Source organism: Equus asinus, chromosome 9 (assembly GCF_041296235.1).
Source record: "Equus asinus isolate D_3611 breed Donkey chromosome 9, EquAss-T2T_v2, whole genome shotgun sequence".
Lineage (NCBI taxonomy): Eukaryota > Metazoa > Chordata > Mammalia > Perissodactyla > Equidae > Equus > Equus asinus.
The window spans coordinates 33,618,441-33,639,928 of NC_091798.1; the positions used below are offsets into that span (position 1 = coordinate 33,618,441).

Here is a 21,488-nt window from a genome sequence, read left to right on the forward strand (position 1 = left end):
TGACCGCCGTGTGCTGCTGGCCGTTCTGGTGGTGGCGAGACCCAACATGAGTGATTCATTTACCAAACTCACAACTGATCTGTAAAACTCCACGTGTGAGTGACTGGGAAGGCTTAAAATAGTCCCAGCTGACTGTGATGGCTGAGTATTCAGCTGCCTGGCCTTCTGGCAAAGGCAATCCTTTTCTTGTGGGAGGGGAATCTTCCTAATTGTCTAGACAGTCTTTCTAGCCGGCAGATTCTGGGGCACCTCCTGCCTTCCCCTGCTCGCAGTAAGCCTGCTGTTTTCTCTCTCAGCTTTTAAATGTCTCAACATGACGTTGTGTGGTTGCTCCACTGGGTGTGAGTCATCGGGCCAGAATCAGGAAAGCAGTCCACTGTTCCTTACCCATTCTTGGAGAAAGCCAACAAGAAAAGAAAAGTCCACATCTCTCCCCATGACCACCTGCCACACTCGCCCTCTGACACCTGCTGCAGATGGCTACCTGCTGTCTGGGATCCACTCTCAGAGGGACCTGGGGTTCTCAAGGACAGCCTGTTTCAATTAGATGCTGGGTCTTATTTTAAACTTCACGTAGAAAAATTCCCCACCCTTATCTGGCTCATGATTCTCTGGCAAGGAGAACGAGTACAGCTGTGTCTCAGGGTGGACGGGAGGCATTATTTCAGTGATGAAAAACTGCCTGTTGAGATTGAGGGCAGTAAACATCTCATGACCTGTCCTTCTCGGGGAAGAGTCAAGAGCTTTCAGAGCAGGAAGAGAGAGGGTAGCAGGGTCTGCTCTTCCCTCCTGACCAGGTTACTATTTAAACCCCAGTGTGTCTAATCATGAAGAGCCCTTTAGTGACTCTGCATAGCTGCTCAAAATTCGTATTAGGAGTCTACGATTTAACACGGACCCACTGTAGGCACTAGAGATAAATACTTTGTCTTTACTATTATGTAGAATTCTCAAAGAGCCCTGAGAAATTGGCATTATTATCACTAGTTTTCAGAATAGGAAACTGGGAGATCTTGTCCAGGATCTGCCAGCTGGGAGAGCTTGTATTCAAACCCAGGCATAATTGCAATCTTTTCTCTTTCTAGTCTCCCATCTAGAGACAGCCCAAAGAGAGAGCTCTTCCATTTTTAAGGTTGTATTTCCCCTAATAATATTTGAGTGCTTGCCTTGACTTTCATTTCTTTATTTCTTTGTGATCCTGTATGCTTTAGTTTGGTAAATATTTTGGGAGATCCCTTGAAATTCTCATTAGTCAAGCATTGATCCTTTTTACTGTCCCCCCAAAGAGCAGTGTTGTCATATGTGAATCATTGCCACTGCTTCCTTCTTTTGCCCCTGGCAGACATCGCAAATCAATCATGAGTCCTTTTGAATGAGATCAGAAGCATATTTAGAATTCTTCCAGACACAGAATTCCAGGCACGCAAAACCCATTGATTAGAGTTGAAGCAAGGCAATACTTGTTTATAATTCTGGCCATAGAGCCTTCCTACATTTCGATCTTGTGGGAAACTTGAATGTGGAAGATGTAGGATCGAAGCTAGTGAAGCCCAGGGCTGTACAGGAATCTTTAGTTCGAGATTCTGGCACAGAGAAACTTGATACCAACTCATCTTTTGTGAGACAGCGTTTGCCTTCTGATCCTTTCTTCTTTAAGAAGGTCAGCTTGCATCGGTGTGTTTCCCAATATTTTTCCTCCTCTCTCCTTGGTTTGGGCATGTAAGCTCCTAATTCCAGACACAGGGTCCAAGAAGCTAGCCTCATCTTTGATGGGCCCCAGGTTATTGGGTGTCCTTGAGCAAATCACTCCTTGCCTTAGGCTAAGGAGTAAGAAACGTGATGGACAAGATCATGGGATCCTCTCATCCCTGGGAGTAGACTTTACTCTGCAAAACCAAAGTGTGTCCCTGTAACAGCAGGATCTGGCTGTTCCCAGTGAGACGGGCACATCTAGGGCTTTGGGCCCCTACAGTGGGAAAGAGTGGGAGGTGTAAAGAAATCACATTTATTGAGCACCTCCTGTGTGCCAAACACTTTGTATATGCCAAATGTTTTCATTTCTGCAAGCCTGAGAAATTGACATCATCTTATTTCATCAATTCCAGGACAGATCTTTTCTACATTTTAACATTTCTGAAATGAGGATGGATCTTAGAATCAATGTATTTATTTTTTTCTTTGGCTTCAAATTTTACTTTGCCTCAAAAATTGAGAACTAATGCTGCATCTTGCAACCAATGGCTGCTTGTAATCTAGGGAATACAAAATTGTTCCCATTTAGCAGATAGAAAAGCAGAGGCTTAGAAAAGCTGGGAACGTGGACTTGAACCCAGGTCTGACTAACTCCAGAGCCGCAGCCTGGAGCAGGCTCAGGGGCTGTGATTCTCTGTGCCGGGCCCAGGGCAGCACACACATTGTGCAAGCCCAGTGCCTATTACCCCCCTCTTCCAGGAAATGTGGTCTTTGGCGAGCCCATCACTGCCAGCCTCGGCACGGATGGAACCCATTACTGGAGCAAGAATTGGGCTAAGGCTGCTGCATTTGTGACATCCCCACCTCTGAGTCCCGACCCGACAACTCCTGACTACATCAACTCCTTGCTGGCCAGGTTGGTGCAGAGTGACAAGCAGCAGGCATTGTGTGGAAACATCACGGGGCCGGTGGGATGAGGACTGGAACAGCCCATCCATCAGCTAGACTAGAGTCTGCAGTGAGGAAAACACATTGAGAATTCCCCTGCAGTGCTGAGCAGAGACAACAGGCTCTTCCCCATCATATTTTAAAAATAACTACAGTAATCATATTAATAATGGTAATAGTTAATATGTATTGCATGCTGAGCACTACACACGTGATCTTATTGTCCCTCATAACAACTTTATGAGTGGGGAGTATCATCACCATTTTACAGATTAAGCAACTGAGAGCCAGAGAGATGAAATCATTTGCCTAAGTTTGGATGGCTGGTCATGATGACCACCTAACCAAAATGACAGGAGACTCGTTGGCTGCTGCCTCTGAAGATCAGTTCCATCACTCATTTGGAGTGTTACACAAGAGATCTGCTCCCACCCCATCATTTTCCAGATGGGGTAACTAAGCCCCACAGAGGGGAAGAAATTCACCCAAGTTCACATATTGGCAAGAGGCAGAGGAAGGATCCCAAACTCAAGTCATGGCCCTCCAAACGCTTACACTAGACACTTGATTCCCGGCCCCCGAGGTGCCTCTAGCCACCTCTCCCGTTCACATGGAGCTTTTCTCCTCTGCCAGTGGGGACCTGCAGCTCTCTGGAAGTGCCCATTGCACCTTCAGTACTGCCCAGAAAGCCATCGGGAAGGACAACTTCACAGCCATTCCCGAGGGCACCAACGGGGTGGAGGAGCGGATGTCTGTCATCTGGGACAAGGCCGTGGTAAGGATGGAGGTCATGCGAGGGTGGCCAGGGCCAGATCAGGACTTGCTGCCACTGCTCCTCCATGTCCGTCTGTTGGGGGTGGGGGTGCAGACAAGGACTCACACCTGCTGAGGTGTCTGGAACCAGGTGGCTCAGGTGTTTTGGGAATGTACCTTCTAGAGTGATGAATCCTGAGGTCCAGGATTCTGAGGGGGCCTTCTGGGTTGTTAAGGACCAGGTACCAGATGTACAGATCCTTCATCTGACGCATGAATGATCTGTACTTAAAATAATAGGGAATTAAAATTCTGTTTGTTTGGAGAGTTTTATCACTTCGTTTGAAAGGGGTGGCTATAGCCCTTTGGAAATGAGAAGTGTGGCATCTCTGCCTAGGACTGAAGTCGTCTTGCTCGTCAAGGGTGCCCTACACTGCTGTGTGGTCATCCAGGCTGTACAAGTGATTGTCTATCAACGTCTTCTGGCAAAGTGGCCTGGCTTTATTTTCCTTGTTAGCATCATAGAAGCTGACCAAAAAAATAGCTATGCAAATGAAGGCTCTCCCTAAGATTTTAGTAAAATTAATAACTCATTATTAAGTTGATCACTTCCCTCTGTTTTATTTTAAGAACCCTAAAGACACTCATTTCAGAGCCAAACAGAATGCAGATAAACTAATGCCTTGTTTGTCTGGACAATGTAATCCACCAAGTTTTCCTTCTTGGCTCCCAGGAAGCTCAAAGCTAGATTTTTTTTTTTTTGCTGAGGAAGGTTTGCCCTGAGCTAATAGCCATTGCCGATTTTCCTCTTTATTTTCTTTTTTATGTGAGCCACTGCCACAGCATGACCACTAGCAGATGAGTGGTGTAGGTCTGCACCCAGGAACCAAACCCAGGCTGCCAAAGCAGACTGTGCCAAACATAACCACTAGGCCACCAGGGCTGGCCCTCAAAGCTAGATTTTAAACTAAATTCTTCTTTCCTTACCCAGGCTTTTTTTTCTGAGAAGAGGGAAGGTATAAATATTTTTGTCTCTTACATAGTTAGATTTTGTCTTTTTTTAACATCATTATGTATTTATGAATGTACATATATATTTATGTTGGCACTGTCTGGAATTGTTAAAAAATAATATACATATTTTTATTACCAACATGATACATGCTGAATCAGGAATACTTGGAAACCACAGAAAAGTGCACACACGAAAGAAAACAAAAATGACTGATAATCCCACAATCCAGCCATGACCATTGTTATCCTCTGGGTGAGGTTCTTCCAGATTTGACCTATGCCCATGTAAATACAAACACATGTCTAAAAAAATGGACTCATAGTCACATTTGTTTTTACTGTGAACTCTCTATAATCCTTTTTAGAATTAGAAAGGATAAATAAGTAGGTAGATGTCTGCACGTATGCAAACTTCAGGAGCAGTAACTTCCATCTTAAGCCGTGCACTTAACCATTTTGCCCGGGCCACCATGATGGCCAAGCTGATTCCATAGGTTGCTGGATGGAGTTCCATCCTCACCACCTCAGAATTCCCTCTTTGTACTCCATTTCTGGGCCTTGGTGGTCACCCCGCTCTGAGCTCAGAAGCCCTAGATTGACAATTTTTCTGTTTTTTATATTTCAATAGGCCACAGGAAAAATGGATGAAAACCAGTTTGTGGCCGTGACAAGCACAAATGCTGCCAAGATCTTCAACCTGTATCCCCGTAAGGGAAGAATATCTGTGGGTTCTGACAGCGACCTGGTGATCTGGGATCCAGATGCTGTAAAGATTGTCTCTGCCAAGAACCACCAGTCGGTAAGGCTGGAGCTGGTCGGAGTGGAGCAGACGGGAGAATGTGTGCAAGGAACTTGGTCAGCAGAGATGTGTGTATGTGGCGTGCGGGGGTAGTCAGACTAGGAGGTGTTGCAATAACAAACCATCCCAAATTCTCAGTGACTTAAACCCTCAACAGTTTATTTCTCACTCCTGATTTCTAAAATGGGTCAGCAAAGGGGCTCTGCCCATCGTGGTCACTCAGGGATGGAAGCTGATGGAGGTGCCATCTTTATCCACGGTTCCGTGATTGCTGAGGCTAGGGGCCAGCACGTGGTAAATGGTGTACTGGCTCTGGAAGCTTTCCCGTGACATTATTTCCTCTCCCACTGTGTTGGCCAAAGCCAGTCCTGTGGCCGTACCTTCCTCCAGGGGTGCAGGAAGTACAATGATAGGAGGGGAAAGAATAGGAAAAAACTGGTGACCAGCACTGACATCTTCATCATGAGGACTTCCATGTGGAAGATAATAATTAAAGTCCAGTGCCTAACAGAAAGGGGCTTCATAGTTGTTAGTAGAAGTAGTTTTCAAGCACTTTAATTCATTGCATCTTCATAGTCTTTTACAGATAGACACTATTATCATCCCCATTTTATAGATAAGGAAATGGAGATGCAGAGAGACAAGATAAGTTATACAGCAAGGAAATGGTGAAGCTAGGATTCAAACCTAGAGGACCTGACTCCAAACTCATGTCCTTAATCACTTTGCAATAATGCCTTTAACTTGTTGAATAAATGAAGAGGGTAGGGAGAAATCCCATTTTGGGTGGGAATGGCCTTTGCTTAAACCTTGTGTCGTATCACATTATTTAATTTCGAGCTAGTGGGGACCCAAGGGTCAATGTAGCCCACTTACCCACCCATTCAACACAAGACCACCAAGTACAGCATCCCTGTTGGTTATCCAGGTTCTCTCTGAACACTGCCAGCGACCAAAGTTACTTCTGCATGAGGACCTTACTAAAGATGGATGCTTCTCTTTGCTGGGAATTCCAGCCTTTACTTAGCAAGTATCTGTCTCATGGTGCCTCTACCCACTGCAGCTTGCATATGCCTTGTAAGCTTTTCCTGGCCTACCTGGCGAATCAGTTCCTAGTGACCCTGAAGACAGGATCCCACGCCCAGGAGAACCACTTCCTTTTTTCTCCCTCCTGCACCCACACCCACAGCTTTGCCCTCACCCTGTCTCTAGGCTGCAGAGTACAACATCTTTGAAGGGATGGAGCTGCGTGGGGCGCCTCTGGTGGTCATCTGCCAGGGCAAGATCATGCTGGAAGATGGCAACCTGCACGTGACGCAGGGGACCGGCCGTTTCATCCCCTGCAGCCCGTTCTCTGACTATGTCTACAAGCGCATTAAAGCCCGGAGGAAGGTAAGACACACCTGGGGGAGAGGAAGGGCTGTGTCCCATTCAGGCACAGGGACAGTACCCATGAGATTGGGAGGGGTCTATAGCTCAGGACCCTCCGAGAGAAATTCACAGCAACAATCTCTTCCTGAAGGACAATCACACAGATTTAATGTATTAGGAAGGAGGGTTTCAGAAACCTTTCTGGCTAAAGAAGCTTTTTAAAAATGAATTTCCTCCACTTTTATAATGCTTTTTTAAAAAGTAATTTAAAATTTTAGTAATTCAAAATCATTAAAAAATATATACTGATAAATGGCAAATGTTTGTAACTCTTTTAGCTAGTTCTGTGGTTCAAGTAAAATCTTATTTATGGCCCTGATTTCACAGATAGATGGATGGATGCACACACACATGTGTATACATATTTATGTCTATGTGTATGTGTGTCTGTCTACACATTACAAACAGAGTAGCCCTTGTTGATTTAGGGGTGAGGCCCAGAACAGTCTTTTCAGCTCCCCCTCCCACCCCACATCAGTCTCCAGGTCACCTTCCTATAAAGTTAGGGCTCTGCAAAGCACGGTTAGCCCAGCCCTGGGGTCGTGGAATTTGAGCCCGGGTCCTGACCTCGTTGTTAGAAAGGATACAGTCATCTGTGCGCGTGGGATGGAGGAGATGCTGGGGAGAGGAGAAGTGGGGCTCACTTTGTAAGTCACTTTGGGCCAGTCCAGAGGAAGCAGCCATGCCCACCTCTGTGCCTGGACCCACCCCAGGGCCCCCGGCCTCCCTGCAGGTCAAGGTGAGAAAGAGAGCCTGGGAAACAGACTCTGAGAGAGAGATTTTCCCCCACAAAGGCCTCAGCTGATAACAGGGATATTTGGATCTGGCCTGGTCCTTGAAGGGGGTCTGGGCCTTGTATTCACTCCCATACTCCCCCACCCCAACCTATGAACCAGTCCCTGGATGTGGGGTGCCCCTGGGCAGAGGGCGAGGCCTTGGGCAAGGTGGCTATCTTCAGCTGAGGGCAGTTCTTGGAAGAGGCTCAGCTGAGAACTTCCTACTGCCAACACCTCCAGCGGCTGGGAGAATGAGTCTTCAGTCGTGGTGATCATGAGGTAGGGGCTGGGGACCGGAATATGGGTGCACACTCCAGCGTCTACACACTACAGAGAGAAGCTCACAGAAACTCAATAAGTAAGTGCCCCATCCCACTCCCAGACCCCCAGTGATCCCAGTAAGTGGTTGTCAGCCTCTGTATGGACATTTGCAACACAGGAAGCCTCCCCACCTTTGAGGCAGCCGACCTGCTCTGCCTGTGAGAATGAACTTCTTTCTGCTGAGCTGAAGTCTGCCTTCCTGAGGGCGACCAACCAGCTCAGTTCTGCTCCTGGCCCCTGCACAGAATGAGCTAAACCCATCTCTCAAAGCATCCATGTGTTTCCAAAGTCATCTATGGTTTAGTCTAAAAATCCCTGTGGCCTTTCACTTTTTATTTTATGACAACGCTTTGAATCCCTTCACTATTCTTATCTCTTTATTAGTGATCGTTTTAAAGTTAGTTATATGGAGTCAAATTCCACACTCCAGTTTTAGCCCAATAGAGAACAGAGTGAAACTCCAACATCCCTTATTTTGGCTCTTTATTTCCATTAATGTGACTTTGATTCTGAACCCAAAGAAATGATGATCTAGAGTTATTGGTCAAGGGTTTGGGGGAGGATAGTCATCCTCTCACCTGAATTATTAGCATCCGCAAATCTGATTGGCTTTGCCTCTGCACCTGTGCCTGAGTCACTAACAGAAGGAAGCCTCTGTGGCCCGCTTTCTTGGAGTCTTACCATGAGCCATCCTGTACTCTCAGGCTCCACGGCAACATGTCCTCATTGCCTCATCTCTGGCCAATGATAAGAAACAGGCGGAGGTTGTGTGTTGGCCTTACCGCTGCCTCAGGTGGTCTTGCTGTATTTGTGCAATAGCCTGTGAGCCCCTTGGGGGAGGCACCGTGTTTCATGTGACCCTGAGCCCCTGTGCCTGGCACCAGGCCCAGTGCAGAATATGCACTTGAGTGATGCTGGCTGGCTCCAGGGCAAGTTCACAGCCACAGCCAGAGGTCAGCGGGTCAGACCACAGGATGTTCATTTCAAGGGCTGCCAACTCTGATCTGTGCTGAGGAGCGTGAATGTCGAGCTCCCACAGAATCTCATTCCTGCCAGCACCTGCCACCTCGTCTCAAATTGCCACCCTTCCCGCCCGCTCTCCTCCAGCCCGACAAGCGCGGTTCTTCCATTCCGTACCATTTCCACCATTGGTTTCTTCTGCTGGGAACGCTGCCATCCACACCACTCCTCTGCATCCCCCAGCCTCCTCCTTCCCTCAACCCCAGCCCCATAACGAGCTCCTTTGATCCTTAAGGTCAAAGCTCACCTATTTGGAGAGGCCTTCACTGACCACCTCCATCGTCATCCTATCGTAACACCCCCCTTTATTTTATACTACTTCTCCTTTCCTTAAAATAATACTACGTTGATTTTCTGGCTCCCACTACACACACTAATTCACTGTTATGTTTGTGCTGTCTAGAACAGATTCGAACTGTTGAAGGAATAACCAGTGATGCACTTTCTCTGCTGCAGATGGCAGACCTGCACGCTGTCCCGAGGGGCATGTATGATGGGCCTGTGTTTGACCTGACCACCACGCCCAAGGGGGGCACACCTGCCGGCTCCACCCGGGGCTCTCCCACGCGGCCGACCCCTCCCGTGAGGAACCTCCATCAGTCGGGATTTAGCCTGTCCGGTGAGTCGGACAAGCTGATGGTGACCTTTAGTGAGGGGAGGAAGGAGCGGGAGAGGGAGAGATCTGCGCTCTGGGGCTAGTGGGTGATCCTGGGAGCAAACCCGGAAGGCCTTTGCCAGCCCAGTGCCACATCACCTTTTAGGGAGAAGGTTACTGGGGCAAGCAGGAAAGTTTGCAGAACCAAAGAGGAGTCTTGTTGAGAAAGTAAGCCCAGGCTCAGTCAGGTTAAAGATTAGGTTTAAATGATGACCAATTCTGCTTAGAGATCACACCTGGTCGGGGCGGGGGTGGGAGCGTGGCTGGATGGTTTGCATTATGAACTGATCATGATTCTCTGCATTAGACTGTGAGAGCTGTGCAATATGTTGGGTTTTCTTTGTTTGCCCAGGTTCAAAGATAGCTTATTTTTATGCTTAAGTTGCAGTAACTTCTTCTAACCTAGGATTTTTATTATATTCTCTTTATTATATTTATTATATTAGTAATGATAATAATGCCAACATAGCTACCATTGATAGCACATTTACCATGGGTTAGCCAGATCATTCATCGTATCTATTCTTTAAGAACTGTCTGATATTAAAAGAAAATAATTATTCCATTGCTCCATTACCTGTAGTCTTAAAATGGGGAAAAAATAAATGTAGATTTGCATCTCTGGTGAACAATTTAAATGTGACGGAGGCAAGATAACAAGGGAGAGGGATTAAGTAAAGGGAACAGTATGGGGGAACAAGAAGAGTATGAAATGGGAGAAACAGGGAAAGAGGGAGAAAAAGCAATGAGCGAGACATAGATGGGGAGGAAGACAAGGAAAAGGGCTGAAAGTTTTGAGGTGCCATTGCCAGAGGTGACATTCTGCTAACCACAGAAATTTTTGTCCATGTTTTGCCATTTTCCATTGCTCCCTGGCTATGGTGACCCCTAAACTTACAATGGGCATAAGTGCACGTCGATGTTTCCTTTCGTGCTGTGGCCACAGGGGCCCGACCATCACCCCCCAAGCTCTGAGACCCTGGCAAGTGACCTAACCCCTCACAAGCCTCAGTCACTCCTCTGCAAAGTGGGATAAAACAGTCTCCCTCCCCAGGATAGTGGTAAGGATTGAATGAGAGGATCCGAGAAGCCTGTAAAACCCTGCCTGTCACGATGAATGTAAGCAGCTATTTTTCGTAGTGTTATCAGTGTTCTTTTTATTAGCTGTGTTATGATGCTGAGAGTCCCGTGAAATCTAGATGTGAACCTGGGTTTTTCCTGGCAGAGGGTGGTTTTCAGGAAGGTGGGTATGAAAAGTCTAGAATACTTGACAGACTGGAATAGAAGTGTCTTGAGAGATGAGTGTAGGAAGGCACTTAATATCTTACACCCTTAAAATTAATCCACTTTCTCTCTTGTCCACACCCCTCTCTCTCCCTTTTTTCTCCCTGGGAATTTCTTGCCAACTGCAGGCACCCAAGTGGATGAGGGGGTCCGCTCTGCCAGCAAGCGCATCGTGGCGCCCCCTGGAGGCCGTTCTAACATCACATCCCTGAGTTAAGCAACCCCTCCCCAGAGGGGCAGAAGCAAGAAGAGATTTCTTTGAAGCCAAAATGGTACACCAATATTTAAGAAGGAAAGCGAATCCAAACAGTTGCGATCTAAAGAATCAATAAGCCTCAAGCCTTATGTTTCTCCAATGTTACGCTCGCTTGCCTAGCTTTACGAATATTGCTTTGTTTTCTGTTTATGCATAGCCTTGATTGGTTTGACCCCCCCCCCATTTACATGCATGCAATCAGACAGGCCACTAAGGTGAAAGAGTCTGCTATATAGTGTCGAGAGCGTGTGTAGTGCTGCATCTTATGACAAGGGGACAGACAAAGCTGGGATGTCAGGAAAATGATAGAAGGGACGCAGGTTATTTGGGGTGAGTGGGTGGTGGGAGCCCAGAGCAAAGCGGAGGGCTCAAGGGTGGGGTAGGGTGGATACGGGGGAGGTGGGTGGGTGAGCTGAAGGGGTCTTGTGTATTGTGTTGATGAAGTGCGTTTATTTCCATGGAAGATGGCCACTTGGGCAGCCGTCACTTCATCACAGTCCCCCGGGGTCTGCGGAGAAGACAGGCAGTCTTTGGGTTCTGAACTTGGTCACATCCCCTCCTAGTAGATTTTATTCCTTTGAATGTTTTATTAAAACACCAAAATCCAACCATTGCTTCCACCTTCTTGGTCGTGCCAGTGTTTGGTCGGGCCTCTTTCTCAGTGTTGCTTTCAAATTCTTCTCTTTCCTGGCCTGGGAAGGGACAGAGGAGAGAAGAAAGGACACTTCTCTGCCTCTGGCTCTCCCTGCCTCTTTGGTGCTCTTAAAAGGCAACAGCTGGGCGCAAGGCAAGGCCCTCAGGGTGAGGGCAGCCACGCTGAAGCAACACCTCCCTCTCCACATGTGTTGGAGATCACCTCCCACTCTGCTGTCTTTGCAAACGAGAAGAGTAGCATGCCTCTGGCATCCTGAGTTAGGATCGGAGCTCAGATGGGCCTGAATAAAGGGCTTCTCTTGCCACCATGAGCATTTGATTCTCTCCATCTCCTGAGATCCAGGCACATCCATGACAGAAGAGGACTTTTCGTTCCTGTTGAGAATTACTTTCCTAGGTGTTCCTAACTTTCACTAGTACTAGGTAATCTCAGCTTCTATGAGACTCAAGCAGGGCTTTGGGAAAGCCAGTCTGGAACAGAGGGAGCACATTCTGTGGCCCTGGTTCTAATTTTCAATCCTAAACCATCTGTTTCCCCTACCATTAGCATATCCTTTGGGGTAACTTTTTGTTTCAGTATCAGAATCTCCTAAGGTGAGTGGAAGTGACATGCAGCCTCCTGATGTGGCAAGTAGAGGAAATTAGCATGAAGCATTTGCATCTGTCTTGTCTGTCAGAGCTGAGTGTCCATTTCCCCATCATGCCACTTCTGAAAATTCAATTTTGGGGGCAAGTTCTGTAAGCCAGATGAGGATCTATAGAACCAAGAGGCCCAGATACAGAAATAATATATTCAACCTGGGATCAGACTTCTGTGCTTGGGGGATCCAGCTGGTAGAACCCATAACCCTGTGCTCTAAGTACTTTGAAGAAAAGAGCAGGCCTCAGACACCTTTCAAGTGCTTAGGAGGAGCCGTTATCTCTGACTGCAGGTTTTTATAACTTGAAGACCAGAGAAAAGGAAATGCATGGCTAAAGAGGAATTTGGAAATAGCCAAAGAAGAGGATTTCCCCTTGAAAGCTAATGTGTTCTAATCATAAAAAAGTTTATTTTTCTTCATAATAGGGAATCTTGCTATTTTAAGCTTTTTTATGGTCCCTTTATTTTAAGGGAAACAAGTGAAGGGGAGGATTAGCTCTTAATTTATAACTCAGATTTGGGGGCCTATCGTAGAACTGGGAATGATGGTTTTGTAGGCAGAGGGAGCGTGTCAAATGGGAAGCATCTATATACCTCATTGGCTGGCCTGGGCATTAGGATATGTTGCAGTACCAGCCATAAACACCAGATGGAGGAAAAGACGCGTTAAATAACTCTAGTCGGCACATCCACTTGGGTCCCATCTGCTGCTGTTACCCAGCCCGAGTCCAACTCATCCCTCTGCGACCTCTCTATGCCGTGAAAATAAATCTTTCGTGGCCACTTGGTCGCACTCAGGACTTCTGAATGAAACATTCAACCAGAACTTTATATTCTACACAAGCTTTCCTTGCTGTAGAACAACCCCTTAATGCCTTCACGATGGGCAACATGATCTGAGGAAGCCTCTCTTTCTTCACTTATTAACTTCCCAAGCATAGAAATTCCTGAGAATGCCAAGAAAACTCCCACTGTTTTCTTGGCTTTGATTTCTGATTACTTGTTACTTAAGATTTATATTCAAATTTGTCCTGTTCCATGAGACACATCCAAGAGCCCCATACAAAGGGTTTAGGATGAGAACGTGACAATGAGTCACAGCCCTCTCAAAATTCACTGGCGTCTCACCCAAGTGTGGGAGGCCATGCTGGATCCTCCTCTCCCCCCCAAGCTTTCTTTTGCTGTCTCATCCCTTGGCCTGGCCCCTCTCTAAGGATGACTTGCCTTCCCCTCAGCCTTCTCACATTATTCCTAAACCCAGATGACAGTCAACTGAGTTTCTCTCTGGGAGGGTCACCATCTTGGGTAGTTGAGAAGGTATTTGTGGAACTGTTAAATCAGCCATCCCGTGGAGATATTTCTTCTAAGTTTTCTAAAAATGGCAGGGTTGTAGTTATTCCGAAAATGGGTTTTCTTTAAAGTCCAATCATCCTGTGGCCTTTTCTTCGTAACTACACCCAGAGAGTCATGCTCTGCTCCAAAGGCCTCAATCCAAAGCCTGGACTGTTGTTCACCCTGAGAAGCTCTTCCCAACAGGGTGATAATTCCCACCAGCTCCTTGCCCCAAGTTTCCCAAGCCTTCTCCCTTGGAAAACTCCAGCTTGAGTCCCAGCTATACACATGGGCTTTCCTGGGCAGCCAGCATCCATTGTAAGTTCCCTCTTGGAAAATGGTGTGTGGGTGTCAGTTCTGTGTCTGGTGAATATGGACAGACAGTAACTATCTCCCTGTGATCTGTGGTAGCTGTGAGGCAGCTCTGGAACGTGAAGAGCTGTTTGGTTTGAACCGTGAAGAAAACTGTGTTTTGAGTTTAGCTGAGATTAAGAAAAAAAAAAAAGTTCATCAAGTGACTGTTAATGTAAACCTGGTTATTAAAATAACTCAAATTATAGATGTCGTCCAGCCTTCTTCTGTGTGCGACGTGCCATTTCACCTACCATATTAAACTTGCACAATAAAACTGAGATGGTTAGTGAGAGGGGCAGTTCTGATGAAAACAGAGTTGTCCTCAGAAAATTTGGAGAGTTTCTATCTTTTCAGTTGAGGTCGAGTTTTTGTTTTGGCCACAATGTTTGATGACCGTTATTGAAACTTTGGGGAATGACTGAAGTTTTTTCTGTGGATCCCCCAATTTAGTATTAGCGGAAAAGACATTGCCCATTGGGATAAATCCAGCTGAGTCCAGAACAGATCCTGAAAGTTTTTTTTTCTTTTTTATCATCCCCTTGAAGCATTTTCTGCTTCTTCCTAAAAGCCTGGACTTTGAGAAAACTCAAAACTAAGCATGTTCCAAAATACATTCTTTAGCAAACTGATCTCAAGTCGTCTAATGAGTATTGGAAAGGCTTATTTACTAAGTCAACTCCTCTGAGAGATTTAAAGTACATATCATCAAGTTAAAGGCTCTGAGAAATCCCATGTCTTTCAAAATTTGTCTACTTCCAGGTTCTCAAACTTTTTTTTGACTACTGAACCCTCTTATATCATCTTTCAACATTCCACCAAACCTGTTTTACTAAACCCTTTTGGGAAAACACTATTAGATCCAATTACAGTTGATGCAGGACATTTTTCTTTGCAAATGTTAGACTAGTATATGCAAAAAAATTCTTTCGAAAAGAGTTTTTAAAAGTCTGGTGTAACTGAAAATTCAGGGATGGATTTGGGTAGATTCAAGCACAGATTCTTTCCATCTCTAAGCCATACTTGCCTTTAGTAAAGTGCTTCATTCTTAGGAAAGCTCTTTCCATGTGGGAGCAAAACTGGCCATCAGCATTGCCAGGTTTCCATTTTACCTGCTTAGCAACTTCGGAAGAAAGAGACAGACTCCCTCCATAGTTCCAGACTGGTTCTGATTGGTCTGGCTTGGGTCATGTATTCACCATTGAACTAGTCACTGTGGCTGGGAGACTGGGGCACTGATTTGCCACATGCCCAGCCCCTGAGTGACCTTGAGTGGACCCCTTGATTTCACTCTCAAAGAAAAACAATTTGTGCTACTAGAAGAAGAGGTGACGGATGCTGGGCAGGCAAAAACAGCAGATGGCCATGGCACCATTCTCAAGTCTGCAGGGCATGAATGTTTTGCTCAGCAAAGTATATGTGTGTGGGTTGGGGCAGGTGGAGAAGGGGACCAGGGGATGGTAATTTCTGATGAATTGCTTTTATGTGCGACGAACCCCTCTTAGTTTGGGAGAACGACGTTGTTAGTATAGGAGCACACAGTACTGGTACCTTTTAACACAGAAGCTCAGAAACCATGTCAAAGCTAGCCTGAGCATATAAAGAATTATTTAAACTTGACATTCAAGGTTTGATGATTTGGCCCATAGTCCCATTTTGTGGCTCAAACTCAGGATTGGTGAAACACCTCTCTCCTTATGACCAAGGCAGCAATTGAGCTCTGCTTAGGATTAGCATGGGTTTAAAGGGCATAGTCAATGCTTAAAATGAACTCAGGTTGCAGGGCTGTAAAAGGGATGAAGTCGTTTTTTTTAAAGTTAGTGAAATTCACACACTGACTAACTTTCACACCTCTACGGACTGAGTCACACTGACCAGGTGAGGAATGAGAACACTGAGTAGGAATATCAAGGTCTTTCTGGTTTCAAAGAACTTTTTGGAATCAGCTCTGCTACCATCAAGCCCTCTCAAAGGGAACACCCATCCTGAGCAGGAAATGGGGTATGAAAGGGCCAAGGCAACCGGCAAAAATGAGATCACATACTTAAGGCTGGCACTCTTTAGAATCAAAAGAGGTCTAGATGCTGCTTGTGCTCAACTGGCTGCTGAGAACACAACAGGACACTTAACATGACCCAGACAACACGGCACCCATCACGCAGGACTTTAGAGCCCACAGTGTGACTTACAAGAACCCATTTATTTCAGGACAAGCCTGAGGAACCAGCTGGCCTACTGGTTGCTAAGCTACTGTAGGTCTGAGAGGTAGTTGGATGGTCCCTTTAGTCTCCCCTAAGGCAGACCGTTGCTTCTAGCTGCAGGAGTTCAGAGCTCTTACCTTCCTGTCCATGGTTATGGGTCTCGGAATATCCCCCTGCAGCTTTGGTGTAAGGAATGGGACAAAGATGTTGAGGGGTAGGAAGGCAGAGTGCTGTGAAAAGAGGCGCCTGGGCTGTCCATGGCCTTTAGGTCATTGTGAAAGTCCAAACCCAGAATTCTGGGCTGTGCTTCCTAAGGTGTGAATACTAGAGGGGTCAGGTGTTTAGTTTTTATACGCATAGATCAGTTAAGTGGTGCTGCATTCCCTGGTTGTACACCATCGTCTCCAACACCAGCTTGGCTCTGGTAAGGGACATCCCTCATGGCAGGAAATGGAAGTAAGAACAGGAGACTTTGGGGACCCATGACCCAGCCTCTAGGAAAAACAATACACACATGGCTGACAAAGAAGGGTCAGTGGCGTACTGTATACAGAAGACATTTTAATGCACGCAGGCACATTTACATTATAAATGCCACAGCTCAACAGAAGCACGCATTTCCCATCCAAGGCTGCCTGTTGACAACAGCATAGATAACTGAAGTTTGGATTTTTAACATCCATGTTTAATATCAGATGCATTGAGCTTGTAAGAAACAGCAATTGCAGGCAGACAGAGTCGGAAACAGGATTTGGTGCAGACAGAGTGCAGGGACAACTGGATACTGAAACAAGCGCACTATGCTTTTCACGCCTTTGCATTCAGATTTTGAAGAATATAAGCCTTAGCATTACTGTGCCAGCCAAAAGCAGCAACACGGGGTCCTGCTGGCTATGTTAACATTCTTTCTCCCTAGTTAGATATTCATCCATCCAATCTAGGAAAGCTAGGATGATATAAAGTAGTCATTTCTGGTTAAATCCTTCCTATCAGAAGAAGCCTAACCACTAATTAATTCAGTTACCCTAATTAATTCAGGAGTGCTCTGTGCTGCTTAACATTCCTTCCTGCCCTAGCAATGCCCTCAGCCAAACCCAGTGCTGCTATTGAGCTGTGCCAGCCTAGCATTTCCTTCCATGGTGTTAGGGTGGCAGGGCTGCCCCACCCATCCCCTAGGGGTCGCTGTGAATGCACTGGGCTGGATGGCCCTGCTGCAGTACAAGTGTTAGAATCAGGATGCTTCTGGTCTTCAAAACCTCAAACTTTTCAGATGCTCCACACAGGTAAAGGAGGAAGCTGTTAGGAGAGAAAGAGTCCAGGAATACCAGACAAAAGGATGCAACAGTCACCCTGTTTTCTAAAATTCTTAGCCCTGAGCCTTGGTTGTCACCAATCTAGAAGAGACATGTTCTACCAAGTAGGATAGTAACTTTTAGTGGAAGTTACGGAATAAAACCAAAGGATCTGATTGAAGAAACTAGCAATCATGGTAAGGATTTAGGCATCCTTTTATTTTTTGGAAAATTTTTTTGTCCTAATGCTCAAAATCTCCAGTGGTAGGGGGTGCTTATAAGCATTGTTCTACACTGATAGAGGTGGTGCTTTTTCTTTTCTACCTTGAAACACATTGTGGGCCTGTCACGTGAGTAGGACCCTGTGCGGCTGTGCTTGCTAGTCAGTGCATCCCGGGCTCCGGAAAGCCCAGAGAGGTACTTCAGGCTTAGAAGCAGGTCACCGGAAATAAAAACTAAGGATTCAAACTACAGAGACTGTATTGGGCTCCCATCCCATTATAAACTGCATAGATCTGAAATGGCACAAATGATTAGTTCTCCTCGCAGTGGAGACCCTCCTGACCCCACTGCCCTTTGGTAACTGTTTCTCAAAGTCTCTCCTTTGAGATGATACATATAGGGTCACAGCAAGAGGAAGAAGCAGGTGACTGAGTGCATAATTCCCCAGCACATCAGGGCTGCAATCAAACAAATGAAAGATGGACATTGGTAAACATGCAAGTGGCTGCTGACACTCCTGGGGTTACCAACCTGGAGCAGAATCTGGTCACCTTGTCATTCTTGTCAACCTGTCCCCCTCTTTATGAAATTTAGTCAAGGCCAACACTTACAGTGTTTAGAGAAAAACAAAATGGCTTAGACAAATAATGTGCAGGAAATATAGAGAAAAGGAATCAAACAAATAGAACAAAAGAGCTGGCTTTTAATTCTTAACAAAAATATAGTTGCTCTTAAGTGGAGAGGCACTGTTTCAGAGCTCTGCCAGAAATTCTCGGCCTATTGCCGAGTTAAAGTTCAGCACAGGCTTTCTACCCATGTTTAGTTGTCCCGGTGCAACCCCACTTCTAGAAAAGTCCTCTGTAGCAGGCAGCCATCTCTGTTACTTCTCCTGCCTATTTCCATCTGTCTGGCTTCCCAAAATGGGCCCCAGCCTGGTCTTCCCTGTTGCCAGCTTACTGCCATCTTGGTAAGACCCATACTCTCCATCAGTAAGCACAAGGGTTAGGTGGTCCAAGTGGCCAATAGGTTACAACAGTTCCCCACCGCCCGCCCCCAGGCCTGTCCACTTCTTGACTCTCTGCCTAGGGCATGTGAAATTGCCAAAAATAGTTCCTCTGCAAAGATCTTCTGTGTATCAGGAGGGTGAAGTTACATCATACGCACATCTCATTTAGGTGAATTAAACTTTGTTTTTGGCAAATAAAATATACAGAAAAAGAGTGAGATATCAAGAATATTTTACATAATTAGGCAATTCTGCCCACTATTCTTGCAGTAAGCACAAGTAAGTATTGCTGCTCCCTTAGTCAGTCTCCGTGACCTTAGACCTCTCAGATGTGTGGGTACCCCGTAAGGGTAATTCTAGTCTGTAAAGGCAGGTATAATTTGTTCAACATTTTAGTTCATTTGGTATTAGCCAAAAATGAGACCAAAAATAAAAGACAAAACTAACCAAAAACAATGACTTGCTTCATTATTGAAGGGTAATTGACTATACTGGGCTTCTCCAAGAAAAGATACCCACCTTATGTTAGGGGTAATTTACAGGATTTCTCACGGGTCAATTTTACTATCTTCCAAATTCACCTCACATTCTAACTTCGACTATAACTCCTGGGTAAGGTACAAAGGTACAACTCTGATGTACTACAAGGTGGACATGCTTTCAATGTGGCAATCAATATCCTTTTCTGATCCTCTCCAGACACAGGCCTCTGATAATCTTAAGTGGACAATTAGCCCTCAGGGAACACGCTTAGATGAGGGTGAGCAGTATGCTAATAAATACTTAACAACTAACAGCCCTGATTTGTAGCATTTGCCAATTTCCATGGTATAAATACTCCCATCATCACCAGTTTCAACTTCCTGACTTCGCATCACTGTACAGGGCATTGGGACAGATGTGCACAGCTGGCTCTTGCTAGCTGTCACAAGCTGATGTGGTGTGCTGACTCCAGCACACCACTGGAAGGCCCTCATTAGTCTGTGTTATTCCTCATCTGGTCCCGGTCATTTCCTCCAGACTGAATTCTTTACTCCTACGCAATTGGGCTGGGGGATTCTGACCTCTTTCGGAAGTTTTCTAGCTCTGAAGGGCCTCACTCAATCACCCACCTATGTCCCTTTGCCCATTTGTCACAGTGTGATTAGAAGGAGTGGAAAAATAAATCTACATCCAAATATTCCTTTTAAAATAAAAATAAAGGCTGTTTAGAATAACAGGATTGTAGCAGTAAAAAGGCAGCGTAGCGCTCATCTAGTATAACCTCATTTTAGATGAATAAACCAAAGCAGAGAAAGTAGTTAGTGACTTGCTCAAGGTCACAGTTAGTCGTCAAACTAGTTCCCAGGAGCCCAGGGACTCCTCACTGTGTCATTCTGCCTCCTTCCAAAGGTTTATCACATTTCCAAGGTGTGTGAGGTGTGGAGAGGCGAGAAGTACTGTCAGCTCTTTGTGACGTGGAAACCGGAAGCTCCTGGCCTGAGGTACCAGGCAATGTCCCAAGAAGATGATGTTGAGGACTTCACAGGTTGTTATTCTGGCCATCCTCCTCTTCTGGGTCTTTGGTGTGTTCCAAGGCTAGATTTGCTTGTCTTTTATTAAAGTCCCCTTTTACTCTTAAGAGGCAAAAAAAAAAAAGGTTTATTTTTTAAAAAGGAAAAGAAAACAATTTAAGCTTTTGCCATGATAGCATTAAGCCCAATAATTTACAGAGTTAGGAGCCAAGGAAACCTTAAAAATGTCATTGATTTTAAGTGTTTAAACCCCAATTCCTATGCTCTTCCCATAAAGAGAAACTTAATCCTAAGCCACTTCGCCTATTGCAATTTTTGAAATCTCTTACAAGAAAAAATGGTTTCTGAATTTTCCAAATTGTCTATCATTGCTATGCATCATTTATGTAATTAGAAAGAGGAAAAAGTGTTAAAAAATATATTAAGACTCTGCAAGTAAATTCTGGCTGAACCACTCTATCATTTGCCAGGCTGCTCTTCTTCCACAAGTTACTTACTTTTCTCTGTTAAAAATTATGAACTCCTTTTGGACAGACGCAAGGTGCTCTTGAAGAAGGCACGCCTTCCAGGTGAACATTGCAAAAGAATAGAGGTAGAGTTAGCAGACCAATGAGGATCCTCAAGCAGCCAATAAATAAAATGAATAAATAATAAAATAAACAGCCTATTGAGTGTCTCTTCACTGAATGGCCCAAATCGAAGAAGTACCAATGTATTTTCAAAATGGATGCTCTCTGAATGTTTGTAGCAGGAGTGAGATCCCAACCAGAATAAGAGGACAAATAAGGAAGAAACAGCAAGAGGAGAAAATAACGTCAACACCCTGCTCCCCATAATGAGCCAGCAAGGAAGACCTGGGTTATGGTTTAAGAGCTTGATGGCTTTCAGCCTCTCAGGCTGAGAAGAAACCACAGCTTCAAGGTGGGTGAGGGCAAGGATTTAATGAGCTGTTACATTCTGGCCTCTCATCTCCTGGACCTCATGTGGAAAGTTCGGAGGTTCGACTTGGATTTAATGAGTAGTCTAGAAACATCTCTTCATGCTGATTTCTGATCGAATGTTCCCCTCAACAACTGTACTGGAGTTGATTAACTGTACTGCAGTTGCTGTGACAGAGCCTTCTGTATCTGTGACTTTCTCACAGACATGCAAAACATTTGCATTGTCGCTTTGCTTTCTGGCTTTCAACATCTATTGATGACTTTTCCATCATAATGAGAACATTTAACCTAAAAAATGATAATCATCAGGCCCAGGACAGGGTCAGCTCCAGATCAAATGTTTTAAAAGTCTGCCACAAAATACTTCCAAATTACTTCTGATGAAA

The 21,488-nt window shown here is 45.4% G+C and overlaps 2 protein-coding genes across 3 annotated transcripts in view; one reads left to right on the forward strand and one right to left on the reverse strand.

Annotated features, from left to right (window-relative positions):
- DPYSL3 (dihydropyrimidinase like 3) overlaps positions 1-14,134 on the forward strand; it is a 110,455-nt gene extending 96,321 nt beyond the window's left edge. For both annotated transcript variants that reach the window (XM_014854806.3, XM_070517245.1), the window contains 6 exons: positions 2,452-2,608; positions 3,274-3,415; positions 5,036-5,206; positions 6,419-6,598; positions 9,211-9,373; positions 10,822-14,134. In XM_014854806.3, coding sequence (XP_014710292.3) covers positions 2,452-2,608; positions 3,274-3,415; positions 5,036-5,206; positions 6,419-6,598; positions 9,211-9,373; positions 10,822-10,910 — 902 coding nt within the window. In that variant the 3' untranslated portion in view covers positions 10,911-14,134. The remainder of the gene's footprint in view (positions 1-2,451; positions 2,609-3,273; positions 3,416-5,035; positions 5,207-6,418; positions 6,599-9,210; positions 9,374-10,821) is intronic.
- A 2,535-nt stretch (positions 14,135-16,669) lies between these two features.
- The window catches only part of STK32A (serine/threonine kinase 32A), a 114,223-nt gene continuing 109,404 nt past the window's right edge, over positions 16,670-21,488 (reverse strand). The window contains exons 12-13 of the mRNA XM_014854805.3: positions 20,659-20,723; positions 16,670-20,263 (exon numbers count right to left, since the gene is read on the reverse strand). Of these exons, the coding sequence (XP_014710291.1) occupies positions 20,170-20,263; positions 20,659-20,723 (159 nt within the window). The 3' untranslated portion in view covers positions 16,670-20,169. The remainder of the gene's footprint in view (positions 20,264-20,658; positions 20,724-21,488) is intronic.